At 44.9% G+C, this 25,606-nt stretch overlaps 1 protein-coding gene across 5 annotated transcripts; it reads left to right on the forward strand.

Moving 5' to 3' along the window:
• The first annotated feature begins 485 nt into the window (after positions 1-485).
• Positions 486-25,564, forward strand: zfr2 (zinc finger RNA binding protein 2). 5 transcript variants are annotated; one of them, XM_040052602.1, is made up of 19 exons: positions 486-614; positions 5,347-5,593; positions 5,793-5,910; positions 7,024-7,251; positions 7,788-8,134; positions 9,645-9,833; positions 10,081-10,333; positions 11,520-11,707; positions 12,001-12,120; positions 14,430-14,575; positions 14,979-15,105; positions 15,208-15,410; positions 15,551-15,719; positions 17,895-18,069; positions 21,061-21,149; positions 22,526-22,621; positions 22,863-22,974; positions 23,102-23,199; positions 24,192-25,564. In XM_040052602.1, the coding sequence occupies exons 1-19, from the start codon at positions 562-564 to the stop codon at positions 24,363-24,365; spliced, it is 3,132 nt and encodes a 1,043-aa protein (XP_039908536.1). In that variant the 5' UTR covers positions 486-561; the 3' UTR covers positions 24,366-25,564. The 5 variants fall into 5 exon arrangements, with proteins under 5 accessions (XP_039908536.1, XP_039908537.1, XP_039908538.1 ...); XM_040052603.1 differs by having other exon boundaries at positions 7,027-7,251; XM_040052604.1 differs by having other exon boundaries at positions 5,796-5,910.
• The last annotated feature ends 42 nt before the right edge of the window (positions 25,565-25,606 follow it).

Genomic DNA, 25,606 nt, shown 5'->3' on the forward strand with positions numbered 1-25,606 from the left:
ATTAGCATGTAAAGGTTAAATATATTATATTTCTAGCACTATTGCTAAAGTTTGTTCGCGTGTTCTCATGCCACAGCTCACGCATTCTCTGTTATGACACTATTATCTCAGCAGTTTCAGGTTGGGTTTATCATTACACTGGCATACAGTTTTGAGCCATACGTGAATAGTGTTTAAGACACAGATATACGGTGTCATTTAGCGCTATAATAATAATAATAATAATAATAATAATAATGAGAAGAAGAAGGATTATTTTTAATCTCAGCCGGGGGGGTTAGTGCGCATGCGTGTAGCGATTGAGTGGAGAAGTTATGAAAATCTATATATATTAACAAGGACATCATATATATATAGAAATTATACACTGACCGCAGACTTTACACGGCGCACACGGAGTTCCTCGCTGAAAGCTCCCTGTTTGTAACCGTTTCGTGTCTTTCCGATCCAGTTCCGGTATGTGACCGTTAGCAGCAGTCGAGGGGGGGAACTATCTTGAGTTTCGGTGTCACCGCTCCGCTGCTGTTTGTCAGCACACTGTACTGTACCGGAGATGCCAAGATGGCTGCAAGCAACTATTTCGGCTTCACACATGGTGCCGGTCCGCAGTACAGGTAATTCATGTGACGTGGGTTGGTGTCAGCGAGCGCGTTGAGCCGCAGGTGTCAGCTGCCGAGGTGTATCGGCGGAGACACGGTCACCCGTGGGGTTTCGCTGCGTGGCAGCGCAGGGATACACGGCTAGCTTGACCCGCTTGGTTCGGTTAGCTAACATTAGCTGGCCGAGATCGCAGGCCAGCGCTTGCAGCTTGACATTAGGTGAACCACAGCGCTATACAGCTGCACCAGTTGGTTCGATGCTTCAACACTTTCTGTGCTGTAACATAATTAAACGGGGTCAGTAGAAAGAAGTGTTTTAGCCGGGTAACGAAACCGAGCTGGCTGCAGCTGTGACGGGTTAGATTTTGGCCGGCGTTTAGGATTAAAGAGGGCCAACTCTGATCTGACACCACTGACGGTCTTGTATCCAAACGTCATTCTCTGACTTATCTGACATGCAGCCATACAGAGCAAAGAGGCCCTCGGAAAAGCAGCAGCAGCAGCATTTGCATAATTTGGCCAAGTTTGCCTGCTTAATTTAGCCTTTGAATTTGACAGGTAATCAATTAGTGATGTGATGGAGCCATCATCCTGCGGTTAGTGAACTGTGAAGGTTTTCATGCTTTGCCTGTTGTGCTGCATTAAGCCAACAAACCTGACAAACCGGACTGCTTTCCTCTGCGGCCTCTTTGTGCCTTTGTCTTCTATACCTGTATTAAAATTCACCCCTGTCATTCTCTGCCACCAGCACTGATAAAATATGCAGTATTTAACCTTATGCTGCACACCACATCTGTGCTGATAAACTGGTTATAGGCAGGAGTTACCAGTTCACTATGTTCTTCATCATGTCAGGGCAGTGATCCAAACATCTACAGCACACTCACAGGCCGAGAGGAGTCTCCGAATATTTTGACCTGGATTTAGGGCAGCAGTGTCGTGCCCGACTAAAGACACCGAGTTGGGTTCCCAATCATTTTTGGGGAAATCTGTGGGAGCACATGGTGTGATGTTCTTTAAAGTTTTCTCTAAATGTCTGGCAGAAGTCTGTTGATTCAGACCATTTGACGTGCAGACATTTTTTAAAGTTTCACTAAATAAACTGAGCTTGCAGCAGTTTTCTTTTGGCTGTGTTGAAACCTGTTTGAAGGGCTGTCAGGAATTCCTCTGTCAAGAACCACACAGAGCTTTTGTTTTGTACTTTTAATTAAAATCGTGCTATAGATTTACACGTGTGCTCTTTTGTGACCTTACGAGCTGGACCAAATCCTGCTCTTCACAGATTTTAATCTGGCCCACCCGTTACTTTAGCTGCTTCATAATTTAGGTCGTAGCTGTGTGTCGTTAACCTTGCACCCATGCGAGACTAAATAGACAGGCGTGCTTCCACAGCTTGTGCAATCTAACAAGCTGACTAACAGCTGAATCTTTGCAGAGCCCACGGCGTGACCCTCCACACATTTGTGCTTGTGCGTGGTTTCAGTGCCAGCCCCGAAACAAACAAATGAAAGGCTGGGACTTAATTACTTCCCAAGTCCTGGGAAGTTTTTTACACTTCTGTGTACGTTCCCTCACAGTCATTCCGGTAGTTTCTGCAATCTCCCTCCAGGAGTTTGTTGACATCCCTATGTCCCTATGTCGAGTCCCTATGTTGCGACTATGATTATTATTCCTTATACTAAGGTGTTAATTGATATTCTCTCACTGATAAACAAAACAAACTGCAGTGAAACGTAGCTGGAGATGCACAGGAGAAATTGGCCATTGTTTGCACAGCATGTAGCTACATTTCCAGGGAAGTGCAGGTCGGGTTTGAGTGGAGCTTTGACTGCAGCGAAAGCAAAGTTTCCACTGACGTGGGAGATGGACTGTTTGCACAGAGAGTGCTGTGTATCTGTTTGCTGTATTTTCAAAGAATATAATTCACATGGCTGGTTTGAAGTTTGAACCCCAAACAAACAAAGATAAGGCGTGACAAACGGATGCGTGCAGCTGCAGTGCTGTGAGTCTTTTCCTAAACTAGTCGCATCGTTTGGAGCAGGAAAGGCTGGCTGTACTTTAGTGTACATCCAGTTTCTGTACTGCACAGTTAATCCGCCTCATGAATGTTTTTGCGTTATATGAAAGCTTCTCCACAGGCTGCATAAGACTTGCAGACAAATCTGCAGAACAACATTAAAAATTCATTACTTTGCCTGGATTTATTTATAACATAAAAACATCAGTGAACTGTATAACATTGTTGCTCAGGTCCTCTGTGTGACCATTAGTGACAATGAATGTGACACCTCTGCCTTTAAGGCATCATTTAATTTAAGCCCACTAATGTTCTCGTCCAGACTGACACTGAAGGCTGTCAGCTGGAGTCACTGATGTCATTGCCTATAATTACTGTGCCTTCAAAAACATGCAAACATGCTTAGCAGCCATGCATGTATTTTAAAGTGATTGGTAATGATTCAGATTCAAGATTCTTTATTTGTCACATTCATAGTTATAGGAGTACAACATGCAGTGAAGTGGATCCTGACGCGCTCCTCGACTGTGCAAAAGGAGAGAAGGACATTATATACATTTAGTGAATATATACAGGAGGACATTATGTGCAGTAAGTAAGTGAATTATGTACATCAAATGAATTAAATAAATAATTTAAAAAAATCTGGAAATTTACATTTGAAAATCTGAAAAATGTACATTGTGCAAGTGGGTGTTAAAGTGTCTAGAAGAGTCAGGCTGGGGTGTGTTAGAGGAGTAAGTCCTGTCTCAGTCACTTATGGATGCTGAGGGGGGGTTGGGGGCATGTTCTGGTTTAGGACCTGGATGGCTTGAGGATAGAAGCTCCTCCGGATGGCGCAGAACCTTCTGCCTGTTGCCGGGATGGGACGGGTCCTTCAATAGCTGAGCTGCTGTAGTTCAGCATCTCCTGGTGTAGGTGTCCTGAAGGGAGGGGAGAGCAGTCCTGCAGCAGCGGTGTGCCGTACGGGTCAATCTCTGAAGAGCTTTTTGGTTCCCAAACCAGGATGCGATGCTCTGTGTGAGGATGCTCTCCACAGCACTTGCATAGAAAGTCCTGAGGATCACTGGAGAGATCCTGAACTTCCTCAGTTGTCGGAGGTGGTACAGGCACTGCCGAGCCTTTTTGGACTGGACCTGATGAGATAAGAGCTAAGAATCAATATCCATCCATCTTCATCCGCTTTATCCGGGGCCGGGTCGCGGGGGCAGCAGCCTAAGCAAAGAGGCCCAGACCTCCCTCTCCCCAGCCACCTCCTCCAGCTTATCCGGGGGAACACCAAGGCGTTCCCAGGCCAGCCGAGAGATATAATCTCTCCAGCGTGTCCTGGGTCTGCCCCGGGGCCTCCTCCCGGTGGGACATGCCCGGAAAACCAACCCCAGGAGGCACCCAGGAGGCATCCTCGTCAGATGCCCGAACCACCTCAGCTGGCTCCTTTCGATGTGGAGGCAGCAGCGGCTCTACTCTGAGCCCCTCCCGGATGGCCGAACTTCTCACCCTATCTCTAAGGGAGAGGCCAGCCGCCCCTTCGGAGGAAGCTCATTTCTGCCGCTTGTATCCGCGATCTCGTTCTTTCGGTCACTACCCACAGCTCGTGGCCATAGGTGAGGGTAGGGACGTAGATCGACCGGTAAATTGGGAGCTTCGCTTTTACACTCAGCTCCCTCTTCACCACGACTCAATATCAATATGATGTCATAATACTAGAATCTGACCAATATTGGATTTTTAGTTACTAATATTTGATTTAAAAAGCTAAAATTGTCTTTTTTCTTCTTTCTTTTTTTGAGGTGCACAATAATAAACAGATTTTCATTAACAAGCACTTGTTTACTCTCTCTGACGCTTCTCAGTCAGCTTCTTGTTTGTGGCCTCTCCAAATTCAGCAGAACAGCTGCACAGTGCCCTCTGGTGGACCAGCTGTGCAATGTCAGCACTCATAACAAGGTTGAAGGGTGTTTCCCCGGCTCCTCCTTTCTCATTTTCTAAAACACGATACAGACATTGCAGCTCGGTCTACAGGGATGCATCACAATATCCGTGTTACTGCAAGAGAAAAAATGAGCTAAAAAGGCAAAATGAATAAATAAATCATGAATTACATATTTATTCACCGCACTGTGGTTTCAGTGAGGGTGTGTATCATTATTCTTTGCTTTTCGTCAGGTGGCGTTTGAATCTGTTAGCGCTCGGATTAGTTTGTTCACTGTAATCATCAATGAGAAGTATTCTGTAGTTACTTCTTAACTGTGTTTGTTTATCATCTTTCATTTCTGCTGTAATAAACGTTTCGGTTTAAATTCGTCTCAGCGTTGTTGGTGCTGCACAGCGTGCTGACTCCAAAAACAAAAATGCAGTTTAGCATTTAAGCGGTGCCAAACGCAGTGAGGTGCATGCTTATGCATACATGTAAAGGGATGTATGTAAAGTAAACTGAGTAAAATGATCACCACTGTGGTCGTGTCCGTGCTTTTTGAGTCCTGCTGTTTCTTGGCTGCAGTTTAAATAACTAAGATAAGTGATAGCAGTTTCCTTTTTGCACCGGATGTTGATGTTAGTGACTCACCTCTGTGGTCTGTGCTTCAGCTAACAAGGATATTTTGGACTGAATACTTGGTTTGTCACATTCCTGTGGTAAATCCCTGACAGCGTGGGTGTGACGAGATATGTCAGAATGTTTTGAGTCATTTAAATGTCGCGTCTTCCTTTCTTCCCTCTCCTGTCCTGCAGTACCCAGCCTCCCCCAGCTTACTCCCATCCCTCCACAGCGAGTTACAGCGTCCAGCAGGCTCCGGCTGTGGCTCACGCTGTGACCGCCTCATACTCTCCAGCTCCAGTCCAGGCCGCCCGGCCTGTGGTTTCGGCCCCTTACCCGGCCTACCAAAGCCACCAGGCGCCCCCGGACTACACCTACAGACAGCCCGATCCCCCGCAGCCAACCACTACCCCACAGACGTACCAGGTATACTCAGACACGGTCAGTTTCTTTGCGCTTCTCTTATGATTTCTGCTCTTCTGTTTCATTTTGCATGCCGGATTTTTGCAAAGCATGTTTTGTTTTGAGGAATTTTAGAATTCAGATGATTTAACCTGAGAGAGAATCTGTGCACGATTAAATTGTCTGCATTGCTCAAGTTTTAATATGTGTGGGTTGGATGCTCTCTTGTGAACACCAGCAGGACAACTATAATTACGGGCGTCCTGCTGCAGTGACTACCTATGACAACAAACAGTACTACCAGACGAGTATAGCAACGGCTCAAAGGACGCCTACAGAGAGTTACTACCAGACTGGTGAGTCTTTTTCATTCCCAGTGTCCAAACAGTGTAACATGAGTTGATTTCTGCTTTTTATGGACAATAATATTAGGTTGGTGCATGCAAACCAGCTGATTTCATTTTAAACCATCTTTGCCTTCCCTGCAGGGAACCTGAGATTATTTTTCTTTGCTATGATTTCTCACTTTTTCAACTCTATTCATCGTCTGGGAGAACTTTTCATGACACATACAGCCTGTTACGTTCTCCATGATTAAAAAGGTTCAGCGTGGAAGTTTAACCTCATTTGGTTTCAGTGAATAAAGAAACAAAGATCTGTGAATAAAAGAAAAGACTGACTGGTACGGGAAGTTGACCAGAGTGGTCATTTTTTTTAATATAGCATGCTGTGTCCAAGAAACACGAGTCAGGCTGTGATCTAACGTTGCTCTTGATGCCCTTGTTACAGTTTTCCTTTTAAATAAGACGTCGATATCAGTCACAGTTTCTCAGTTTGGAAGAATAAAGTCCAGCAGCTGAGCGAGTGCGAACCGTTCTGCTTCTTCTTTGGTTAGATTTTCGGTGCAGCGGCTCGATTGGGAGCAGCGTCCTGTGACTCATCAGTGATACTTTATTCTAGAAATGTCACGAGCCTTTAGACTTTTGATGACTGCTGGATGCTGCTGTGGTGGTGCAGCTGTTATTGATCGTATGAACAGCATCTTCGGATCCCTGCAAGCTGTTTTTCCTTCTATAAATGTCCTTCAAAACCAGATAGCAGCTTTCGATGGCTCACATACATCCCCTGAGCTCCTTCGAGTTGCCGATAACCTCGGCAGCTTTATTGTTTTTATTTTGTTCCTTGTCCCTGGAAATCATTGAAGCAGAAATGTATTGATTGACTCTTTGTGAGCGTGGCACAGAGATGAAACGCCGGATGTGATGCAGAACAATGCCTTATGCCCGATAAGTGCCTAAAACGTCTGCACTGTTCTCTGTGTGCACGTCCTGCCTGCTCTGCCAGAAACTCTCTTGAACACGAACTCTATGACTCGTATCCTTCAGCTCTCTCTGTCCTTCCTCTCCACCTGTGCTGCTGCTCCTCTGTTTTCCTTCACCCCTCAATTCTGTCGCATTTTTCTGTATCAGTAGGAGTGAAGAGTGCTTACAGTCCAGCCACCTCCACTGTGTACAACCAGCCGCCTCCCCCCCAGAGGCAGGTGACAGCACTGAAACCCCTCGCCCCCTCCAGCTCTGTGTCTACCAGCTACAACATCTACCCAGTGTCCACGAGCGTCCAGCAGCCTCTAACGCCAGTTTCGTCGTACACGCTCGGCTCCTCGTTCAGCTCCAGCGTCGCAGCCACCTCCTACTCAGGTGACGTCAACATCGGTTTATAGACGCGCTTTAAAGCTGCTAACATTTCAGCCAACTTGTTGTTATTTCTTTTTATGTGTTTTTGTTACAGGTAGAACTGAACAACGATAAGCTATCGGCTAAAGCTAGAAAACCTGTTTAATTAGCTGCACATTTAACTGTGACTGCACACAGGCTCGTGCTAATTCGTGCTGAGTTACATACAATCTGATATTACTCATCAAAGCTGAAGCTCAGACATGTTGGATGTGGAAAACAAGAAGCGAGGTAGAAGCTAATGTAGCTGACAGGGAAACACGGTAAATGTTACACAGATTATTCAAATGAAAGCAAACTCAGACTAAATGATTTTACAGTGAATAAATGTTTGCCTTTCATTGGTGGATGATGTGTTACTGACATCTGTAAAGCTGAAGCTCAGATGTGAAAGCAGAGTGGATGAAACTGAACGCAGCTTATTTCCTGAATGACTGCTGACTGTTTGACCCATATCCTGCTTGCTTTCGTGTCCCTCTCTCTGCTCTCTCACCCCTCAGGCATTAGCTACTCTGGTTATGATTCAGTCGGCTACACCTCGGCATCCACCCCCACCTATTATCAGCCGCCCCAGCAGACTCTGTCCCAGCCGCAGCCGCAGCCGTCACAGCAACCTCAGCAGCCGCAGCAGCCGCAGCAGCCGCAGGCCCCCGTTCAGCCGCCACCCAAGCAGCTGACCAGCTCGTCCTGGAGTAACTCGGGCAGCAACATGGTGACCGCTCCGACTGGAAACACCTACAAAAAGCCCACGTTTCACCAGAGCAAGCTGCAGAAGCCCAAAGGGCCTCCCAAGCAGCCGCAGCTTCATTACTGTGACATTTGCAAGATCAGCTGTGCAGGCCCTCAGGTAGGCCATCAGAAATGAGGAAAACATGTTTAATTTTGTGTTTCTGGAGCTTCCCTGATGTGTTTTCAGTATTTTCGGCACGTTATCTGCGGCGGCCGCACGGCTCTATCAGATGAGTCATTGCTGCTGTTGTCGTGACTATTTTGCTGCCTTCTTATAAAGGACCTTGAAGCTAGTAACAGATGTCCTCCTGCTACTCTGGAAGTCTGCAGTGAGCTGGAGCGCCAGTAGGGCCAGTAGAGAATATGTTCCTGTCCCAGTATTCAAGCTTACGGAGGCTGCTGAGCAGTGAAGTTGTGTAGTAGTAACACAGCGCCAAATAGGAGCACCTTATTACCGTATTTCCCGGACTACAAAGCGCACCCGAATATTAGCCGCACAAGCTAAAATCAGGGGAAAATCCTGTTTTGTACATACATTAGCCGCACCTGACCAAAAGCCGCAGGTGTTTCAATGTTGGCTTATCATATGTAAGAGAATATGCACAAAGGGAATTGTCAGGAAAGAGATGGCTGTTTGGAGACACGCCCCTTTTATTAATATTTTGAAAAACAAGTTACGGGTACATATTTGCACAACTTTTATGGTATATGTACAAGTAGCGGTAATTACAAGTACGAAACATGTACTGTGCTTCATAAATGAGTAACAAATGTAGTACATAACAATAACCTGCAGCACACCAGAAAAATAGATCCGGCCTACCTTTCAGGCTCAGGTGCAGCGACACGGCTTTAACAAGAAGAAAAGTCAGTCATTCACCATCTTTCTCTTCTTTCTGCGCACTAAAACCACCAAAGTCCTCTTCTCCAGTGTCGGAGACGAACAGGCTCAGGATGGCTTCGTCATCCACTCTCAGCTTCTCTCCTTCGTTGTCAGTGTCAGAGTCGAACACCCTCTGAAGGGCCGTGGTGGTGTCCTCCTCTCCATCATGCAGCAGTCCAGCCCTTCGAAATCCGTTGGTGATCGTGGATGTTTTCACACTTTTCCACACTGTCAGATTCCACCGGTGGAGTTGGGCATAACTTGCTTTTCGCAAGTTTATCGCCACTTGTCATCCACGCCTCCCGCTGAACGCGTAGCGCTACTTTGAAGTTTGTTTTTCCGCGCTACTTCATACGGCACTACGTTGCCTGGCGGACGGACATGTGACCAACATACCACTCTTGAACCCCGATCCTTCCGCCAGGCAACGTAGTGCCGTGCAACAGCGGAACAAACAAAACAAATCGTCTTACGATATGACAAAAATCACGGACAATCCATAGAAAAGCCGCACCCGACTAAAAGCCGCAGGGTTCAAAGCTGGTGCAAAAAGTAGCGGCTTATAGCCCGACAATTACGGTAATTCTAATTTATATAATGCCTTGTATTAAATCACTAAAATACAAGCAAAAAAAGACGTTAGAATATTAGCGTTTGCTTCAAAGGTGTATATCAATGAAAGCGTCCACGACTGTTTTAGATGCTTCGTGTTGTTGACCGGCTTCATCTTTATTTACTGCATTAGACGTACCGGGAGCATCTGGAGGGCCAGAAGCATAAGAAAAAGGAAGCAGCCCTAAAGTCTGGAGGGCAGACGGGGCCCAGCAACGGCCCCAGAGGGGTCCAGACGCAGTTACGCTGTGAGTTATGTGACGTCTCCTGCACAGGAGTGGATGCTTATGCTGCTCATATCCGTGGGTCCAAACATCAGAAGGTACGCATCCCTGTGGGGCTTTTCTCCCCATCTTTCTGTCTGTCCATATTTGCTGTTATTAAAGGAATAAAATAAGCAGCTGACATGCTTTCAGTAATGATCGTGACTGTGGCGTACACATGTGATGTTCCACTTGACCTGCCAAGTCCTGGAACAAAACCTCCCAGAGGGATTTGGGGTGGGATTAAGTATCAGCAGCCTTAAATGGGTCTGTCTCCTTGTGTCTGTCTTTGTCGACCTCGGAAAGGTGGTGAAACTTCACACCAAGCTGGGGAAACCTATACCTTCCACTGAGCCGGTGTTGGTGAATTCTACTCCAGTTGTCACAACCACGACAGCCGGGAAGCCTTCAGTCCCCTCCTCCTCCTCCTCGTCCTCCTCCACTTCTGCATCGACCACTGCAACTCCTGCTGCAGCTCCCAAACCGGTGGCTGCAAACAGCACGGCTAAAACAGCAACACCAGTCAAGAAGCCCCCGCCTTCCAGAATAACTGTCATTTGTAAGTTTGTTCAGCTGTTATAAAATGTTGGATCTTTAATATTCAGTGTTCACTAATTCAGATGAACAGTGCACACTTACCTTAAGAATGATAATAATAACAACCATAATAAAAATGATTCAAAGGAAAAACATTTGCGTTAGCAGGTTTGTGTGGTTTAAATCTATATTTATGTTTTGGGTGATTTCACAGATGATCTAAGTAGCGCCTCTTCATCGACAGCATATCTGATCCATCTTTATTACTTTAACACCCCAGCACAGGACCAACGAGCTCTACAGGAAATACGTTAAGACCGACAGAATAAAACAAAACAGTAAAAAATAAAGCTAGTGCTGCACGGCGTCAACGAGCTAACCGCGCTAACGCGTCGACGCCGTGCAGCCCCGCGCATGGGGCGATCCGCGCTAACTCGCTAACGGAGATTTGCCGCTTTAATGCAGTTATGGCGTTAACGTCATTTTAACGAGATTAACGCTGACGGCATTAAATAAAACACATAATACATAAAAATGAAAACAGCGCTTTATTTACAAATAAGATAAAACAGCACAGAATCAACGAAAACAACTAAAATAAAACTAGAACTAAAAACCAACATCGCACCAGGAGCCAGAGGTCAGGGTGGTCTCCTCTCTGCAGGCAGATCGTACCAGCGTAAACAAAATAAACTGAAATGCAATTTCACACTGAACACGTTTGCACTGCAGCTGCAACTGTAGTGTTTAGTTTCTATAAATCAGTAAAATGAAGTGCAGTCTATTCATGCAGCTGTGGGGACTATTTGTTTTAAGCAACTTGACTTAGACGGCGCACAGCGCTGAGCACATGACAAAGGCACGCTATGCAAACAATACGATGACTAGAACCTGTAAAAATAAACGATGAGAATAAAAACGACAAGATGAGGAAGATTTAACAGCTCTTAAACGGTTTGCAGAGAAATGTCACCTGCAAGGACAGAAAAGGATAATTCTGTGTTCTCTTTGTGGTTGCGTTAAATTAGTTCACATTGAACGATGTTTAGTGTTTATTAGTCAGTCGTGTATCTCTCCATAGCCGTTTCATTTAACGCTTACTGCATATTCTAAAACTTGAAGTAGAAGAGCTGCGTCTTCCATTAAACGAGCCTCGAGTATGCCTTCAGCGACCTCCTGAAAGTGTTAACATTTGCCCTGCTTCACAGCCAATAAGCCAGCCAGCGCTGCAGCTGCAGCAACAGCAGCGGCGCCGGTGGTGGTGGCTGCAGCCAAGGTCGAGGAGCCTGCGCAGCCGTCAGTCCAGAAGATGGAACCGCAGAGCGAGGATGAGGATGGAGACAGAGCTGGAGGCCAGGGAGACATCCAGCCAGTGGGACACGACTATGTAGAAGAGGTAGGCGGGAAAAGGGTTTGATGGCAGTCCAGTGACGGACGGCAGCTGTGAAATGCTGAGGTTATATTTACCAGCTTTATCCTGCCGGCAGTTTCCAGTCATCATGGGACACAGCAGCATTCGGGTTAACCAAGAGATCTCTAATATTAGTGAAGGCGATTGTTGTAGCAGTTATCAGGACTGACATGGAGCCTAATTGTGACAACATTACACGTCATTTCCCGTCATTATGAGCTGCATTTATAAAGGTTTCATTACTGTTTCAAACTCATGCCAGTTCTCTTCGTTTTCAGGTTCGTAATGATGATGGAAAAGTGATTCGATTCCACTGTAAACTGTGCGAGTGCAGCTTCAATGACCCCAACGCGAAAGACATGCACCTGAAGGGAAGAAGGCACAGGCTGCAGTACAAGGTAGAAATGAAGAGCATTGCTGAGCCAAAGCTGCATATTCTGGAACAGAGTTTGACAATCCTCACTGAAACCATGTGTCTGTTGTGGAATAATAGCACGCGCTTAAATGACAGTTTAGCTGTGATTCCCAAACAGCTCCGCTGAGATATGCCAGGGAATTTTCTTTATGGATGTTTTTGAGCACCAAATATGATGTGATGGATTCCGACTGAGCGAGACCGTAATCTAATCTTGTCAGCCACAAAGTAGCGTACCCTGCTGTCTCTGCTATTATAATGGACCGTCGTTTACAAAGTGGACATGGGGTGGTGCTAAAGAGAGAGCGCTGAGGTATGAAATCAAATGAGGATCATTTTCTTTTCTGTTTTTTTTTTTTTTTTGAAAATATTTTTATTGAAAAAAGAAAACAACAGTACTTGCAGTTACCAAAATACAATCAACCTTTCTTCATTTTCCTAAGTAAATAAACACACATATATATGAAAAAAAAAAAACCCACAACGCCCCCCCCCCCCCAGTCCCACACAGATCAACACAACCATCAAACATATTAGAGGAATATAACAGTAACAAAAGTAGATTTAAACAGGCAATACCTCTAGACTAGCAAAATAAGAGATAAAGGGTTGCCACTTGTGAAAAAATTTGGCTGTGCAACCTCTCAACGTATATTTAATTTTTTCAAGTTTTAAAAAAAACATGACATCTTTAAGCCACCGGGAAATAGTAGGACACTTAACAGACTTCCAATGCAACAATATTAGACGTCTCGCTAGTAGGGATGTGAAGGCTATAATGTCCTTATGTGTGGAATCAAGTGTAAGTGAGCGAACAGGAATCCCAAATACAGCAATCAGAGGACAAGGATGAAGAGTTACCCCAAGAACAGTTGACATAATAGCAAAATACCCTGTCCAGAAACCTTGTAGCTCAGGACACAGAAAAAACATGTGGCCGAGGTGACAAGGAGAACCGTGGCATTTATCACATTTATTTTCCACTTCTGGATACAATTCAGAAAGTCTAGACTTAGAGAAATGCACCCTGTGTATGACCTTAAATTGAATAAGTCCAAGACGAGCACAGGAGGTGGAAGATCGTACTCTCGCTATAGCCTGTTCCCAAGACTCCTCATGTATTTGAATTCCCAGTTCTTCTTCCCATGTACACTTAAGCTTAACATTAGAGTGGTTACTAAAAGACAGAATAGCATCATAGAGTTTCGAAATGGTTCCTCTGTGATGAGGAACAAATGATAACGTAGCTTCCCACTGCTGTTCTGGAGGTAAAGAGGGGAAATTTGGGAAACACTTGGCAACAAAATTTCGAATTTGAAAATAGCGAAACAAATGGGTAATAGGGAGATTATAACGAGAAGACAAGTTGGGAAAACTATCGAAAACACCATCCACATATAAATGTTTGGACTGTTTTATACCCTTGTCACACCACACTGAGAATGTCGAGTCCAAAAGTGAAGGGGGAAACAAATGGTTGTCGCTTAGAGGACCCGAGGAAGACGGCATTACAAAATTAAAGTGACGTCTAAACTGAAACCAGATTTTGAGTGTGTTAAGAACCACCTGATTATCAGTGTACAGAGAGGGTCTCACAGGTAAAGAGGAATAGAGCAAAGCCGGTAAAGAAGAGCCCTTACATGATGATAGCTCCAATTTACACCACGAGGAACCAGAAGATTTTAGCCAGTAGCAAAGTTTATGGATGTGAGCGGCCCAGTAGTAGACTAAAAAATTAGGTAATGCAAGTCCTCCACTAAATCTGCATCGCTGCAGCAAAGTTTTAGAGACCCTAGGTGGCTTCCCTCCCCAAATGAAAGAACCAATAATCTTGTCCAGTGAAACAAAAAAATGTTTCGGCAAAAATAATTGAATCGACTGAAATAAAAATAAAAATTTTGGTAAGATGTTCATTTTAACAACATTAATCTTACCGATTAAAGAAAGGGGGAGATTACCCCATCTTTGAATATCAGATGTGATCCTTGATATAAGAGGAGACAAATTTGCTGATTTAAGGCCAGCTAAAGAGCGAGTCACGTTAATCCCTAAGTACTTAAACCCAGATGGACTGAGACGAAAGGGCAGATCAGACTGTATGAGGATCATTTTCAAATGGATTTGTATAAAATCTGGTTCTAAGCGGAGTCGTTCCATCTCAGCTGTCCAGAACCAAACGGAGGTTTAAGTCCGTTATGGAAACTTGAAATGGAAAGAAAAACGCTGTCGGGTAATCTGTGAAGAGACAGTAGACGAGAACATGTCCATCACATGTTTTCTGTCCCTCTGTAGAAGAAAGTGAACCCGGAGCTTCCCGTGGAGATCAAACCCAGTAACCGGGCCAGGAAGCTGCAGGAGAGCAAGCTGAAGAAGCAGAAGCAGAAGGCGGTGCTGAAGCGGCAGAGAGATGACGAGCAGCGCTGGCACATGGAGATGAGGTCAGAGTCAGACGTTGACCTGGGGGGGCATGCGTACAGGTAAAACCAAAGAGGATGTGTCAAGTTTGAGTAGCTGACTGGCAGATTTGCATGAATGTGTGCAAAAATTAAATTCTTTCATCTTATTTTTACACTCGTGTTATGTTTCTGACATCACTGACCCCCAGAGAAACGTTACAGTGAAATCAGACTTTTTCAGATTTCATCGTTTCACCCGATTAAAAAGTTCCCTGTTCACATTCTCAGGTTCACTTCAGCTGAATCTTAGGCGATGCTCTAGATTTTGGTGCAGGACTTTTTATAAGTCTGATGTATTATTAATGGCAGACAGAGCGTGCGCCTCTCTCCGCTGGAAAAAATTATTCTTGACGAATGGCATTCGAATGCTTTCCTCCTCCTGCAGGCGATATGAGGAGGACTTGTACTGGAGGAGAGTGGAGGAGGAGCAGATGTACTGGGGGGAGCAGAGACGCAGGATGGCACCTCCACCTCTGATGAGCCGCCCCGGGATGCCAGTGCCCCCTCTACTGGTGAGCATTGAAACAGCATCTTTGTTGTTCATCTGTTACCTGGAAAAACAACAACAAGAAAAACAAGATCTGATTCCACTTCCTCCTCCCGTCTCGCTTCAGTCTTGTGTGCGGCGTCCTGACTCGCTCGACGACCGCCACATCATGGCCAAGCACTCCACTATTTACCCAGTGGAAGAGGAGCTGCAGGCTGTTCAGAGGATCGTCTCCCACTCGGAGAGAGCCCTGAAACTGGTGTCAGACTCTCTGCTGGAGAAGGAAGCACTGACTGATGATGGTGCTGCTGAAGGAGGAGATGAAAAAGGGTAAAAACCTGGCAGATAATTCCCATTTATCCAGCATGTGATTTCTATTTATTTATTTTACGTGCTGCGCGTTTCTAATAGTTCCCAAAGCAGAAGAACAGAAACAAATCAAAGCCTGTGTCTGTGTGTCTGCCTGACAGGACCGAGAGCCCCGCCCGGCTGCTGAAAGGCGTGATGAGGGTGGGAATCCTGGCCAAAGGCTTGCTGCTTCGCGGAGACAGAAATGTGGAGCTCATCCTGCTGACTGCAAAGAAACCCACCATCTCGTTACTGAAGAGCATCGCCAAGCAGCTGCCAAAGGAGCTGGCGGTAAGCAAATCTCACAAAAGACACGCTTTAGGCAACGGTTTCATCTTTCTGTGATGTGTGGGACTTTGATCCTGAGTTATTTTGACAGTTACTGTATGTGGGATTAAAAAGCAGAACAGAAATATTTCGATATGCAGTCGAGTTATCAGGCGCTGTGGATATTTTATTGTTTGTCTTCACTGACTTATGACTTTAGTCATAAGGCCTGGACCCTGAGGTTTCACGGTTGTGCAAGAAAAAGACAGAAAACCGGAAGTTTTCACTTGTAATACTGTTTGTTATACAAGAGGAAACGAGGTTTTAGCAACTCGAATACCAATCCCACTGCAGCTCATCAGGTACAGAGCAGGTGACTGTATGCACGTGTCCCCCAGAGCCAGAAAAAAGCAGTTTGTCATCCACACGTACAGTCGTGATAAGAGGAAAGTACACCCGGGCCACGGTTATCCTTGTCAGGACGTAATAAAAATACTCGTGTCCTTAGAGGGATGAGCAACAAAGCGTGTCGTAGTGCATTGCGTGTTCGTCTGTTTAACAAAAATGAAATTAAAATGCAGAAGCAGAGTGTGGAAACATGTAGGACACCCTATGATTCAATCATTTCTGTATGACTGTCAGTCCTTTACGTCATTGTAGAGGCATTTTGATTCACTCGTCTTTCCAGCATCGCTTCACCTCATTGAGGTTTGTGCACAGCTCTCTTAAGGCTGACGTCTGTGCACCTTCTCTTGTCGGTCATTCTGCTCTTTGGGTCACTGTCCTGTTGCACGACTCCAATATTTGGGCAAGCTTTGGCTGTCAGGCAGACGGCGCCAATCCAACACAGCCGACCGAGGTGCGGTCCAGTTAAAAGACTGTAATAAAATACAAAAAGACATCTTAACCAAGAAGGAAAGTAACAGTACCGTAAACAATATTAACACCCACACTCTCAGTTTGGGGACAACAAGGAGGGACAGGACAGCTGATCTGAGAAACCTTTGTGGGGACGTATATCTGCCCTCATGGTTTCCTGGGTGCTGTGGCTGTGAAACAAGCCCAAATCATCAGCTGCGTTTAACAGCTGGTTTGAGGGGCTTTCGCTGATACGTTTGGTTTTCATCAAACACGGTGCTGTGCATTGTGGTCAAACGCCTCTGAGATAATTCGTTCCAAGTCATGTGGTTTCCTCAGACGCAGCGTTGCAAAAAGATTTTAGAGATAAGAGTCTCCTGGCAACCTGCACTCAGTCTTCTTATAATTATACTGACACAAACTTTAACATTTCACAAGCTGACTCAAGCCCGTAGAGTCTTGACGTATGAATGTATTCGAGCTCCTGGGAGGACTGTGATGACGCGTATGAATGCTTCATACTTGGCAAATTATTGTGAAAGCAGCGAGGGTGGAGTAAGATTTCCACGCACGGCTTCTGCATTTGGATAAATGTTTTGTTAAATAGATACTGACACTGAGTAATATGTGATGCCATTCTGAGATTGTGTTTAAATTAAGACCTAATGACCAGATTAAGTCCTGATAAGTGAAGCTGTATAAGCTAAAGAAAGTGTGCTTTTATTTTTAACGTGACTGTACAAAATTAAAAACGTCTTTGCAGCGAGAATTTAAAAGCTGAATGTCGCGTTGAAGAGTAAAGAGACACAACTTTGTGGGGATACTGTGTGATTTGTGGCTTTGGGGGAGGTCCTTTCATGTTCACGGCCGAGCTGCCAGAGGCCGAGCGGGAAGACCAGTGTGCATTTTTAAATCGTTGCTGCTTTCAGAGTAACGTTCGCAAGACAGAGGAAACGAGGTTGCGATGTGTTGTAATTATTCACCATTTCTTCCTCCTGCTGTAGCTGCCACGAGTGTTTGACTGCAGGTGCTTTTCACTGATCTTTAGACTTACTGCCTGGTTATGACACCTGAACCCTACAGAGTGAGATGGGACTTTTCTTCCTTAGCAGCCCCTTTCTTTTAATAAGCATTATGGCTACAAAGTTACTGTCGATGAACAGCTTTTGAGCTTTTTAAATAAGGGAACTAAATTGTCTTGAAGGGGACAAAAAAGAAAGAAAGAAGTTGAGTTAAAATATTTCAGTCCGTCCCTGTATTACTGCCAAACAAGGCTATTCATTGTCCCTACGCCACTTCTCCTCTGTAGTGAGTAATCCCAAGTGTCCTTTTAACCGGCAGACTTTTTCTGAAGATCAGTATGAGGTGCAGGCTCACCCCGAGGAGGCGAACATCGTGATATTTTCAAGCAAGGAGCCCAAAATGCAGGTGACCATATCTCTCACCTCGCCGCTGATGAGGGAGGACCCTGCTGCTGAGAAGGACAAGCAGGCAGGAGGAAAAGCGGCTGAGAAAGGTTAGAGAAGCCAAAGCTTTCAGTACCAGACGACCAAATGTTGGCTATGTGTGTAATACACTTATATATAGAGACCCCGCCCCCTCCCTTTCCACCCAATAGCAGCCTGAATTTTTAGGCTTAAAAATTACACAAGAATTCATGTGGGACTTTTAACTAAGCCCACAGTCGAGATTTCTCCTTTTTTCTGTCTTTTCTCAGCCCCTGAAATAAGAATTAAATCACGCATTCATTTGTCCCACGCCTTTCATTTCCCCATTTTTTTATTTTTTATTTTTGCAGCTGCAATAGTCCCCAACTTCTTTATTTCTTTTCCACAACATGGGAACCAAAAGCCGGGCTCTCCGACCTTTCTGTGCCACTGAGCTGTGTGTTTATCCTGTGAACACATGCTCAGATAAAACCTTCAGGGAGCTGTCCAGATAATGCCCAAGGATGAAAACGGTTCAAATAAACTTCTACAAAAAGCCTCACGTATACACACCGGTGCAGTTCTGCTTCTCTCGCCGTCTTTGCGACGATACCACTGAGGGGATTTTGAGGTCCAGCGACTTCCCGTTCCCTCGCCTCTCATCCTTGCATCATCGTGTGGCATTATCGATGATACGGTGCTGGAGTGTCCTTTCGCCGCCTCACAATGATCGAGGAATTTTAAGCTGACATTAGCGAAGCGTTGCATTTATTTCCCCCCACAAAACAACAAAGTTGTCTAAGATCATTGTGTTGCAAACACTCCTCCACCCGCTCCAGTAAATGTCAGCATTGCAATGTGTTTTTTCACATTTGGAAAACATGTTAGAGATGTTTTCTGTGGCCGCTGTCTTTTGTTTTTTTGTTTGGGTTTGTTGATCAGTGCATCCGATTCTGTATCAGCAGACCTGGGCAAGCCGAAGGCTCGTCTGAAGCCACACTGGAGTACACATACCACTGAGAAGTTCACCCACTTTTATGAAGCTTCTCAGAGGAGGATCGCCCTCCTGTTCACTGACACTGAGCTCCCACTCTGAGAGCTGTGATAAATGTGGGTCTGTCTTTCGAGGTGGTATGCGAGTGTAGACTTCAAAATAAAAGTTGCTTGCTTTATGTTCTGCATTTGCCCTGTGAGAAAGCTAATCTCCTTTGTTGTTGCTACAGTTCTAGTGAACATGGAAGTGTGGAAAGCCCCAGTATTACTTCATTACAGCCATCAGTAACCTCATCTGGAGTGCTCTGGAGAAGACCACCATGTGTCATTTTTAGATGGCTAGTCTTAAAAATGTCCTCAAAATTTCTCCACCTTTTTTGTCCTTTTTCTTTCTTCATGATCTAAATCCACCACAGACACAGGCTCCGTCACTCCACGACTAATTCCGTTCATCTTCTTGTTTTTGTTGTTGTTGTTTGCTTATTGACGTTGATCTTGTCCTAAAATATGAAGTGAAGTGACAGTCCTTACTTTTGTCCCTATGGCTGCTTGATTAATTAGCTATAAAGACAATTAGGACAGATTAAAGGAAACCAAGCAGTGCGGAACCAAAGTTGAGACATTTGTTACAGAATGATAAACTTTCCAAACTAAAGTTTGAGTTAAAAAGTTCAAAAAGATATAATCAGACACTTTTTTTTAGTAACTTTTTGTTAGTCATCCAACGTCAAAGGCAAACAGGGGAAATCCAGCAGTCACAGCTCCGAGTCCATCATGGAAAACTTCTAAAAGTCTGGTGATCACTGGTGGGAGTGTGCTGCACTTTGACTGGATTTTGCTGTTTTTCACTTTGTGCCAGTTTCTCTCACTTCCTCAGTTTGGAAGATTATTAATACTTATTAATATTACTGAATAATAAGACCGCTGTCTGATCAGGACTCGAAGAAAGACACAGATTTGTGTTTAAATATTTTCTTTTTCTTGTAATTGTAGCGAGACAGAATTACACTCACTGGCCACTTCATTAGGCACACCTTTTCTGCTGCTCAACGATACAAATATCTAATTAGCCAATCATATTTAGAAACTCAAGAACGGGGAAGACAGGTGACTTAAGTGACTTTTGAACAGGGAATGGTTTTACTGGTTTGGGCATTTCACAAAGTGTTGATCTGCTGGGATTCAGCAGTTCTCTGGGTTCTCAGAGAAATGGCCAGACTGCCTCGAGCTAACAGGAAGCCAACGGTAAATTTAAAAAAACAAACGAAAACCAAAACACGGTGTGCAGAAGAGCACCTCTGAGTGCACGTTACGCCCCCACCCCATTAGGCTGGTGGTGTAATGGGGTGGGGGATATTTTGTGGGCGCGCTTTGATTGCTGCTTTCAGCAGAACATGACAGCGAGTGCATGGTACTCAAATAACCTCCATAACCATCAGATTGCAGTAGAAGTAGGGCGCCTTGAGGATGTGGTGCAAAGGGAGCCACCTCGTAAATGTGCACCTGATAACCTGCAGCAACTGTAGCAATGTTTCCAGCACATTAGTCAATCTATGCTATGAAGAGTCGAGGCTGAGCAAAAGGGGTCCAGCGCAGTACTGCTGAGGTATACCTAATAAAGTGGCATGAGTGTATGTGCAGGGGGAGGAAAACCAGCTTCGGTGGGCTTTGTAGCATACAGGTTTTTTAATTCTCCATGTCTCAAAGTCCACCAGAGTTTCACCAAAGACAGCAGCACTCGGACTGTGAGCGTACACAAGTCGGCATTAAACTGAGCGGGAATTAGTCATCATGTAAAAAGCATCCTTTGGATTTCCTCCTGGTTTACACGTGCCTGTATTCTTATTCGATGCCTCCCTTCTCATTCATCTTTCCCCCTCATTCATTTTCTCATCCATCAACTTCAAACCAGAGAATTTAAGGACTGATGGAAATGTTTCTCCTTGTGAGGTACTCTCACTCTTACATCTCTGATCAGTGACTGTACGTCAAGAGATACAACACCTACACTTAGGTAGTGCAGTCAGTATGTGGGCTTTGCGCTGGTTTGGCTGTAAGTCATGAAGTCAGTACGTTATCTCCTACAGATGTGGCTGAGAAGGATCCTCCTGATCTCCTGAATAAGAAGAAATGCCTGGAATATCTAGCTGCTCTGCGCCATGCCAAATGGTTTCAGGTATGTGTGTGTGTACGTTCAGTTTCCCTTTAACTGTTCTGATAAGCTGTGCAGTTAAATGAAAGACACTTAAAGCAGCTTTTAGTGATTATGGCCGTGGTGAGTGTTTGAAATTAAGGCAGTTGGACTTATTTTTTGATTCGCGAAGAGATTTTCACGGGTCATCCGAGCGGCTCCCGAGCGGTCCCCTCTGAGAGTCGTTGATCCACAGTTAATCATGTGAGCCGGTGCATGAAACAAAATCTGGGTCATTTCCGGTTGCGGCGGTCAAGGTGTGTGAGACGTTGCCCCACGCTGTTTGTAAGCTGCTGAGGTCACATGAGCGGAGCTGCGAGCCGGGATTGAATCGCCTGTTTTTGTTTTCAAGCACGCGAGGCTGCCACCCAGGCTTTTCCCATGACATGTCGTTATCTCTGAGCTACGTTCATAAAGGTGCTGGTGAAACAGATCGTGAGATTTTGTTTCACCGGTGGTTTCTGGTAAGAGGAAGATGCTGCCAGCCCACTGGCTGCTCTCTCTGTGGTTTGTGCTGCTGTTTCGTTACTTCTCAGGTGCTTCACATCGCTCTGTGTTGTTCCTCTGCAGTGATAAGTGTTCTAGTTTCTGTTTCACCACAGGAGTAATTCTGTTTAACCAGATAACTTTATCATGATGAGACATTTTCTTGGTTTGACAGACTGTATCTTTGGGCAAAAGTCCCATCCTTCCTTTATCACAGCAGCTGTAGTCGCAGAAAGAAAGAAATGCAGGGTGCAGCGTCTGAGCACGCTCAGCGTCTGCGACAGATGAACAGGTACACTTGGTCCAGTATAAGAAGGGAAGGTGATTCTTTACAAACGGCTGCAAGAGGCTGTTGTTGTGATTCAGAGCTTTACCGAGATAACTGAACTGTAATGGAAGCATTCAGACGTACAATGCTCAGAAATTGCAGAAAACCCATAAGCCACACCTCAGACTCTGCAGGCCTCACTCAGCATGTGAGATGTTAACGTTCATGACCGTACAGTTAGAAAAAGTGTGGTACGGCTTGTTTCGAGAACATTTCTTCTCTGCAGAGAGAACACGAGCTTAGCTTTGCAGCGTTGCAGACCGGCGAACATCGAGATACGTTGCACCAAAAATTCCCACGCAGCAGACTTACAAAGTCATACAGAAAGCCACCACTTCTATTTATTGAAGCTAAATATGTTTCTACAATCTACTGAGTCGTTGCTTTTAGTGTTTTTTGTTAAATAAGTGATGACTGTGCAATATGTCGCGTTGTTGTCCATCTCAGGTTGCATGTAAATAATTTAGAAGCTGATATTTTTATTATACCCTCAGACATCCTTTTGAACATGACTGCATAGGCTTTTTTGTCTGCTTTGTTTCTGGAGGCTCGTGCCAACGGTCTGCAGTCCTGTGTGATCATCATTCGGGTGTTGAGAGATTTATGTCAGCGGGTTCCCACCTGGGGGAAGATCCCCTGCTGGGTAAGTGGCTTCATTTATCCTGTTTTTGCTTATTGATGAGGTTTTCTCTCTTTCATTTGTCTTGTCGTTTGTCTGCTTGGTCGATCTGCGAAGGAACATTATGAAAAGCATGCTGAGCATTCATAACTCGGTCAGACTCGATTGGACTGTGTGGGAGGCGATAGTTTCAAATGTCCTAAGCTGGTGTTTAATGGACAGGCAGTACGACAGTATACACGTGACATGTGATGTCTTCTTCCAGGCGATGGAGCTGCTGGTGGAGAAGGTTATCAGCAGTGCCACAGGCCCACTTAGCCCAGGGGAGGCAATGCGCAGAGTCCTGGAGTGCATCTCCACCGGCATCCTGCTGCCAGGTCACACACACACACGCGCGCTAAGGAAAGCAGTCGATGAATGCCACGTGCAGAGCTTAGTCGCATTTGCTTCCCTTTGAGCTGCTACAAAATAGCAATTAACTCTCTTTCTCCTCCCTTCACTCAGACGGACCAGGTCTGATGGACCCCTGTGAGAAGGAGCCAACAGATGCTTTGGAAAGCATGGAACTTCAAGCGAGAGAGGACATCACTGCCAGTGCACAGGTACCCACACACAGCTGTACACCTGAGACCATCATAGGCACTAACAAGTAGGGATGGGAATTTAGCGAACCCGATTCCAATATTGATTCAGTCCCTTCTCGTTGTCTTATCGCTCCGCTTTGAGAGTCACCGTTGCTAAGCAACATATCAAAAAGACGTTACGTTCGTCATTCATGCAGATTAACACAAATCCCTGTCCTAATGAGGACACACGTGTGACCTTTGTCTTAGCATTTAGGTGGGAAAACGCAAAGCAAAAATAAGAACCAGCACAAAGACGCTTTAATGCGATCGCCATGGCGATTCTACTTTAGAAACACCAACGGGTAGAAGCTGAGCTGCAGCCCGGGGTCGGCGTTCGCTCAGCTTTTACTCTGGGTTCTTGGCTAGCTTAGCGTTAGCATGCCGTCTGTGCAGATGCTTGCAAAGAGCCAACGTTGTGTGTGTTAGCAGTACGATGCAGTTGTTTCTGTCCTGGGTTCAGTTTGCCATCGTGCTGTCGTCCCTTTTTGCAGTAAAAATAAAAGTAATGTCCATATTTTTCTCCTCTGATACGTCTGAAATCGACTGATTGTAGCACAACTGGCACCACTGAGCAGGATTCACAGGCAGGCAGGCTAATAAGTCCAAGGAAGTAGAGTACTGGATTCCCATTCCTGCTCAGACTTCTCATGTTCAACCCCACTGCCATAAAGAACATTCAGGAAGTTGTTCATAACATCCTCTGTAAAACTGTAATAACTTCTCGTTCTGTGACAGGTGAACACACCTGTGTTTCTCTATTATACCTTCATGCTTTCTTATTGTGCATATTATATATTAATGCAATTTGCACGACTCTCACACAGTATCAGTCTCACTTTTTAAACTTAATTTTTACTCTATTTTCTGTTTTATCACTGTTAATTATGTATAAGCATCTCTCATAGTATGAGCTCTTAGTAAGCACTTTAACTTTGTCTATCTATCGATTGTATCCTCTCTGTTCCCAGCATGCTCTGCGGCTGCTTGCTTTCCGTCAGATCCACAAGGTCCTGGGCATGGAGTCCCTGCCAGCATCCAAGGCCAGCGCACGTAACCGCAAGCGTCGACGGGATGTCAGCGAGACGGGCGAAGGCGAGGGGGAAGGCAAAAAAGACAAGAAGGAAGAGGCGGCGAGTGCTTGACCTCTGCCTCCGGAGCAGAGGCATTTACTAGCTTAGAGACTGGTAGAATGTCACAACATTAAACGTTCTTTCTTTTCTCGAAAACCAATCTTAACACGCAGCTATACACGTACAAATATAACTTTGACTCTACATGTTACACATCTACCCTTAAACTGTGGGGGATGAAGCTTCGGAAGGAGGGAAGGGGCTGACGATTGGTTGCAATTCCTTCTGATTTCAGTGTGCGGAGTGAATAAAGGGAGTAAACTCCTTTTTTTTACACACAGTATACGAACCACCACTAATTTGTGTGCCGTTGTGTTGTTTGCTATGATGTTAAAGCCTCCAGTGCAGTTTAAACATCAGCACCTTAAACTTTATTTGCAGCTTTTCTCCGTGAAGAAAAAGCTGGACGCTGCTGCTCTTCGGGCGAGTTCAGTTTTATCATCCCGACTCTTGAATTAACACTGGTGCAGAATATTTGCTGCTGAAACTGGTTTCTAAGATTGTGAAAAGTGGGCAGGAAGCTTTGAAACTGTGAGGGAGGTCAGATAAGAGCGAGCACAGTACATGAAGTGATCTTTGCTTAAAGGGTAACACACAAAAAAAATCCCCACTGTTTCCAAATAAGTCTAAAATAACCGGCCCGCCAAAGGTGACTTTCTCTGGTGATAGTTAATCTGCCTCTGAAGGGAGAAATCTTCCTTGGTGCAGTTCAGTAGCATGCTGAGGGACTGAAGCACTGTATGCAGCCATAATTGTATAATTTAAATAATATTACCTAGTAATCTTTTTTCTTCCAGAGTATGGTTAGAAGAAGAGAGAAAATGAGACTGAATACTTACTGAAATGACTAAATCGTTATAGTCCTTTTGACTTTCTTCCTTGTGCCTGCCTCATGTTATGTATTACTGATTAAGAGGAACAATTATGGGTTTTGTCTGGTTTGAATCCTGATGAGCGGTATGTCACAGAGACAAAGGAGCCGACGTTTTACGCACCTCTGGCTCAGAGTTGATGCGCATTTTTAGTTTTATCTTCATTTACCAACAGCATCACAGTATACTACTTGCTTATTTTATTTCCGAGGGATGCTGCGGTCTGTTTTTTGTATTGTTGAAACGGGAAGCGTGAACCTCTCTGTCCTATTATTTGAATGTCTTTGTAGTGTTGCCTAAAGTTGAGGGGAGATATTAAAAATAAAGAGGAAAAAAACACTCTTCGGGCTTTTTCTGTCTTGTGATGTAATAAAAAGCGTC

This window comes from Simochromis diagramma, unplaced genomic scaffold, assembly GCF_900408965.1.
Source record: "Simochromis diagramma unplaced genomic scaffold, fSimDia1.1 OVJJ01000419.1, whole genome shotgun sequence".
Lineage (NCBI taxonomy): Eukaryota > Metazoa > Chordata > Actinopteri > Cichliformes > Cichlidae > Simochromis > Simochromis diagramma.